This window comes from Cryptotermes secundus, unplaced genomic scaffold, assembly GCF_002891405.2.
Source record: "Cryptotermes secundus unplaced genomic scaffold, Csec_1.0 scaffold193, whole genome shotgun sequence".
In the NCBI taxonomy this organism is placed as follows: Eukaryota; Metazoa; Arthropoda; class Insecta; order Blattodea; family Kalotermitidae; genus Cryptotermes; species Cryptotermes secundus.
The window spans coordinates 593,106-599,105 of NW_019731217.1; the positions used below are offsets into that span (position 1 = coordinate 593,106).

General features: G+C 37.5%; 1 protein-coding gene across 1 annotated transcript in view; it reads left to right on the forward strand.

Annotated features, from left to right (window-relative positions):
* LOC111866422 (eukaryotic initiation factor 4A-III) overlaps window positions 1-5,584 on the forward strand; it is a 28,781-nt gene extending 23,197 nt beyond the window's left edge. The window contains exons 9-10 of the mRNA XM_023855359.1: window positions 4,266-4,393; window positions 4,675-5,584. Of these exons, the coding sequence (XP_023711127.1) occupies window positions 4,266-4,393; window positions 4,675-4,691 (145 nt within the window). The 3' untranslated portion in view covers window positions 4,692-5,584. The remainder of the gene's footprint in view (window positions 1-4,265; window positions 4,394-4,674) is intronic.
* Window positions 5,585-6,000: the final 416 nt, after the last annotated feature.

The following is a 6,000-nucleotide window of genomic DNA, read 5'->3' on the forward strand; positions in this document are numbered from 1 at the left end:
CGCTGAAGAATGATGCAATTTCGAGTCATATCCCACATCAAGTCTTTCTGTATTTGTTTTTCAGATAAGAAAATTCTCTCTGGCACAGATAGGTGGTTGAAAATGGCAATAAAACTACAACAGCTTTTCTCAACAGTACTGGAAACTTGTTTCTTAAACCCAGCCAAAATTTGATCAGTGGGAGACTTCTGAAAATGTTTCTCAATCCATATTTGTTAGAGATTTCTGTTAATTGCTCTTTCTCTGCAGTGCCCAAATATTTGTCATGCAAAAATGGCAGTGTCATCAAAAGGATCATGTATCTAGTTATTATTGTCTGATAAAGCTGGAAATTATTCTGTGAGCATTCTGCTAAGCCCTCTCAGGTGATCAGTTACTTTAGGTTTAACACGGTCTTCCAGTTCAAGTTCAAGCCCTGAAGAGACAAATAGAAGTCATTAATTCCTGAGAAAATGGCTACTAAATAAGCCAAAGCGTGGAGCCAGACAGGATGTACAAGGACTCTGCCACATGAGAGCAACCTAACTTTGGTATGAGTCAACGAACAATTGCATATGCTGCCCATTTCCTCATTAAGTGCTCTGAATGCCTTGATGAAATTTACTAATTTCACAGCATCATCCAGCACTGAATTTAATCCCTCAGACATGCATTTTGAGGCAAGATCTTGTCTGTGAATGTTATAGTGTGTCTTATAGTGTGTCTCAGGGCCAGCATAATTTCATCATTCATCTGGCCTCCCCTTTCATGGGTCTGCAGAATAACAGATCTTAGAATGTACCCTCATTAATTTATCATACAGACACTACAAACTAGTTTGGTAGTTACGTATATTGATTCATCCAACAGGATGATATATGAACTAGTTCTAAGTCAATGTATGACTTGTTCCTGTATTACTTAACGTCATTACCCTGATGGGACAGCCTTTTTGTTGCATTTCTTCTGAACGGATAGTGAATTACATCTTTTACATGTGGACCAACTAAGCTTTCTGCAGCATAATTTGGTTTTGCTACTCTGTATGACACTTCATGTCCATTTTCTTTATCATTAGTTGCTGTAGAAATAAAATTAATAATGTCACTTTTTGACTGAATAATTTTTTAATTTGAAAAATCAGCTCGCATGTTGAGTTGAGTGGCATATCTGGTTTCTAAGTGCCATCAGAGAAGGTTCAAGGTTGTTATTCGCAAGCATATCACCACAAATAGACACCACAGTCTTGAACATTTGGAATCACCAGCATATGTATATCCACATTTTGTATACTTGGGTGTTCTTTTCTTGACACACATCTTTAGTACACCAGTTTGTTTGATGACGACACAAATTTGGTTTATCACATGCTGGATCTTGTGCAAAACTACACGTAACTGATGTTAATGTCCATTTTCTCATGTCTTTTTAATATTTTTTTCATTTTTAACCACTTATCTGCTGCAGTAAAAATTAATCTCACGCTGTGAAATACTAACAGCCACTTGATAAAAGATTCACTTTACTGAAGTAGATAACAGCACATCTCTGAATAAATGAATGACTCAGGTCCAAATAACCCACAGTCTGCAGTAATTGAGTTTGGTGAGGGATGGAATTGGGGGTACCATGAAAGTTCCTCTACCTGACAATTTCTGTACCCATTGTCATGAAACACTTGTCTGTCACTCAGTGTTCCATCTCCTTAGAAGAAACAAGAAATTAAACACGGTAGTTTTACAAGTCAGCAAACAAAAGCAATTTTTTCTGAAACATATGCTTTTGCAAGTGAGACCAAATTACTTGTCATGTAAACTAAGAACGGGCATGCAGTAATGTAGTTGGTTGAGGCACTTTGCTACAAGCTGGAAGGTTGTGGGTTCGAGTCTCAATGAGGTGGATTTTCTTCAATTTATCTAATCCTTCCAGCTGCGTTATAGCCCAGGGTTTGACTCAGCCTCCAACAGAAATGAGTACCGGGAACCTTCCTGGGGGGTAAAAGGAGGCCGGTGCATAAGTCTGACCTTACAGCCATCTTTGAGCTGATTGTCTAGATCAGTATTCCGCAACCTCTTTCTACTCACGGCACACTGTGAAGTATCCATGACTCAACACGGCACACCAAAATGTTTATTCCCCTCAAAAGCGCATATCAGACAATTAATATAAATACATAACATGATCAACTTATTACTATAATATTATTATATTGTTATTTTATTATCATTAAACAGAAATTGACTCGTGCATTTATTAACAATTAATGAACTTCAGTTCACTGTAGAGTGTAGAAAATACACTTCTATTACTATTAAAGTAAATACAGTAATTCTACTCATACCTTCAATGTGATACTTGCACCTGCGTAGCTGCACACAGGTGACTGATCCGTGGTGGAATCGTTGACAACACAAGTCTCATTTCTTCATTGATGGATTTGAGCCGCTCCCTCTTTGATGTCTTAATTTCAGTTAACGTCAAGAAGCCCAGTTCACACAAATATGTAGTTCAAAATGGCAATAACACATTAACTGCCATCTTGGAGATAGCCGGGTATCCACTCCTTATTGCCAACCAAAACGTATCCAAAGGCACTTCAAGAAGTTTTAGTTGTCTGCTTTTAAATCTGTGAGTTCCTCTTGTATATTAATCGGAAGATGTTCTGAATTCACAGCAAATGGATCACGAACCCAGTCAAAATCTTGTACACTCTCTCCAAAATACTTATTGAATTTCTGCTGCAGCATTTCTAAATGTTCTTTAATTGTGTTCATCACCACTTTATTGCCGTCAGCAAGTGGCCATACGGTCGGGGACATCTCAGATGACCCATCTGTAATTCTCTAACTAGAAACCAAAATTTGCGAACTACTTCAGAGCACGGCTGTGATAGAACTGAAACAATTGTAAAACGTGGGATCTATACTCTTCGAACGGAAGATGTGACTTATTTTTTTAAATATTTATAATTTTAAATGAAGTTCAACAATTGGTGGGTGCATCATTACAGGAAGAAAGTCATAAAGTTGAAGAAGCTCTAACTATTAACAAACAGGGACAAATACCAAAACAGCATTATAAAAGACAGGAAAACCCATGCTGATCCCTGCAGTTTTAGGGAAACGCACGTACACAGAACATGCGGCAAGCATATCAAAAAAGCTGCATAGATGTGAGGAAAATAAAAATAAGTCAATAATGAAAACTATGATATAACAACTGTGAGTAAATAATTTTTGTTTAATTTCTTAGAATACACCATTACTGTACATAAAAATCACAGCATGTAATAAAGAATAAACAAGCATCTTATTTAATCAGTGCAGTGGCTGAGAATAAAGTACAAGCATATGAAACACTGTAACTGGGATAAAATAAAACGAATAAAATGTGACAATTAATTTCTTACAATAGGTAAAAGTTCGCGTCACACCTTTCACCTTGTGACGGCACACTGATTGCGGAACACTGGTCTAGAGAACATGTGGGAGCCTCAACATCTCACAACCCTATGGGCCTTCATGGCCTGTTGCAGGGGTAGTTTTACCTTTTATATATATTGTGATGTGTTGTGCTATGGATGACGCCCCCCCCCCCCGCCAGCCGTGATGTGCTGAGCGGAGCCGAAGTTAGCCGAGTCCCAGCATACTGGTCACTATGCAATGCAAGTCAACAGCGGTGACGTAACACGGGACGCCGCAGTTACTAAGTAGCGGTAAACAACTCCCAACAGTGTTGCTAGGCTATCGGCTACCACGGCGGCAGACAACAGTGGTGCTGATTACGTGGCTGTTTTCTGCGCTGTCCGAAACGAGGCTAAATAAGGAGCAGCGAAGACTGTTCACAGTTTAGTTCTCAATCTAGCCAGCGGAGAGTAATGAGTTAGCCAGCAACCAGTCAGTTGTATTCTGGCATTTGCAGTCTAGTATTTGTGATACTGCAGATAGCAGTAATTGTGAAGCTGTAAATTGTGTGATTGTAAGAGCGAATGTGGAATAAAATTCGCTGCATCCAATAAGGCGTGAAGTTATTTGTCGCGATATACACCCAACATGTGACAATATGCTAAGAACACAAAAAAATATGCCATTAATGATATCTTTCCACCAACCCTCCAGGGGTTTTCACTGTTTTAATGTATGTATATATATGTCTTTTTGTTTGCCAGTAGTTAAATGTGCATTACCATGCTATAGTAACCATTCCTTCAGACTGCTATTGATAACACCTAACTGAATTTAGATGATTTCTGTAAAATTATATCACAATTTGTGTGTGTGTTTCAGGATTGGGCGATCAGGTCGATTTGGCAGGAAGGGTGTTGCCATTAACTTTGTAAAGAGTGATGACATCAGGATTCTCCGAGACATTGAGCAGTACTACTCTACACAGATTGATGAAATGCCAATGAATGGTAACTAAAAATTCTGATTTAATTAACAGATAAGTTGTATGTTGCTTACGTGGAGCATTCATTCTTTGTTCTGTTTGTTTCTTACTAGAGCAAAACCTGGTAAATTCAGTTGTGCCTTTATTACATTATGAAATTATGTTTCATAACTTGTCCCAGTGCATTTTGTGATGATTTCGTTTCTCAGGTAGACTATCATTCTGCAGTTGCATTTGAAAGTTACAGTTTAAGAAAAATATTTATGCTTTGTTATTAGTTTTATCAATGAAATTTCTATTTTACAGTTGCCGACTTGATCTGATTTGCTGAACACAAAAGAACTTCTGTTCTTTTGGTTGAGAGAGAAGATTCATATTACATCATCATCATCATCATCATCATCATGGACATTCACTATTGAAACCAGCACTAAATATTTGTATTACATATCTCTTCTCTGTAATATTATATTCAGTATCACTAAGAATCAACACTTTGTATATTGCACTTGATTAGTACTAGCAAATTATATACTTTATCCAAGTCATTCTTAGAAACATTGGGTACAATTACAGGGGACCTCTGTGAAAAAGATCTTACTGTAACTAAGATATAAGGAGACTGCATAATTATGTAAAATAAGCATGTAGGAAGGTACTCTAAATATGCATGGCCTGTGTTCATTGATCTATGGAAATTGATAGTAGAGGTTTTGTGTCTCTTGAGTTGGCCATGCTTATTTAATGAAAGTGATATAATTTCATATTTATCTGGGGAAGAACAGGTTTGAACACCAAACAGAACTGCAATGTAGGGAATTTATCATACATAATGGAACTGGGGCTGTATTCTGTGTGAGGGGAAACAAATGGCTGTTCCACTCTGACTATGTGTTATGTATGAACATCCATTAAAGTTTCAGCAGTGATACAGTGAGAAAACTCAAAGACAGTTCTGTTTGAATTTCTTTGTAAGAACCTGATTAAGTTCATTTGACTTGGAGAAAATTTTAGGTAGGTAAATTGTTGGTTAAAGGCTTAAATTTGACAGTGGAGCAGGGAAACAGTGGTTACAAAACCCAGTACTGTGGTTGAAGCAATCTTTTTCTAAGTTTGTGCATCTGTTATATGCCCAGAATTAGTTACTGGTACATTTATATTTGTGTAATTGTTCAACTTAGATCCATTAAATCCATTCCTTCAGCAGTGCTTTTAAGTATTATGTACAGAATACCATAAAGCAAATGGATTAATGAAGACACAAAAATGTTGTGGCTAGAATGTGGATAATATATAAAATGATCATAAAAGGGTCGTGGAATTCAGGCACAGTTTTTATTAACCTTTAAACGACTAAAGACAACGTATGTCGTCGTTAAAAGAAAGTCCCCGGTACGAATGACACTATATGGTGTCGCAGAGTCCGCGCGTGGCAACGTTATATAAAATTAAATTTTAAAGTAGAAAATTATGTCCTACTTACATAATTTTTGGCCACCATCTGCATGGAGTGTCTGTCTTCCCGCCTGCATCATCTGCCGGAATGTTGCCTTCGTGTGGAATTCTCAAAAAATCCGGAAATGCAGAGTCCGATTTCGCAATTCACGCACTTTGTCCGGGCGGTCTTTCGTG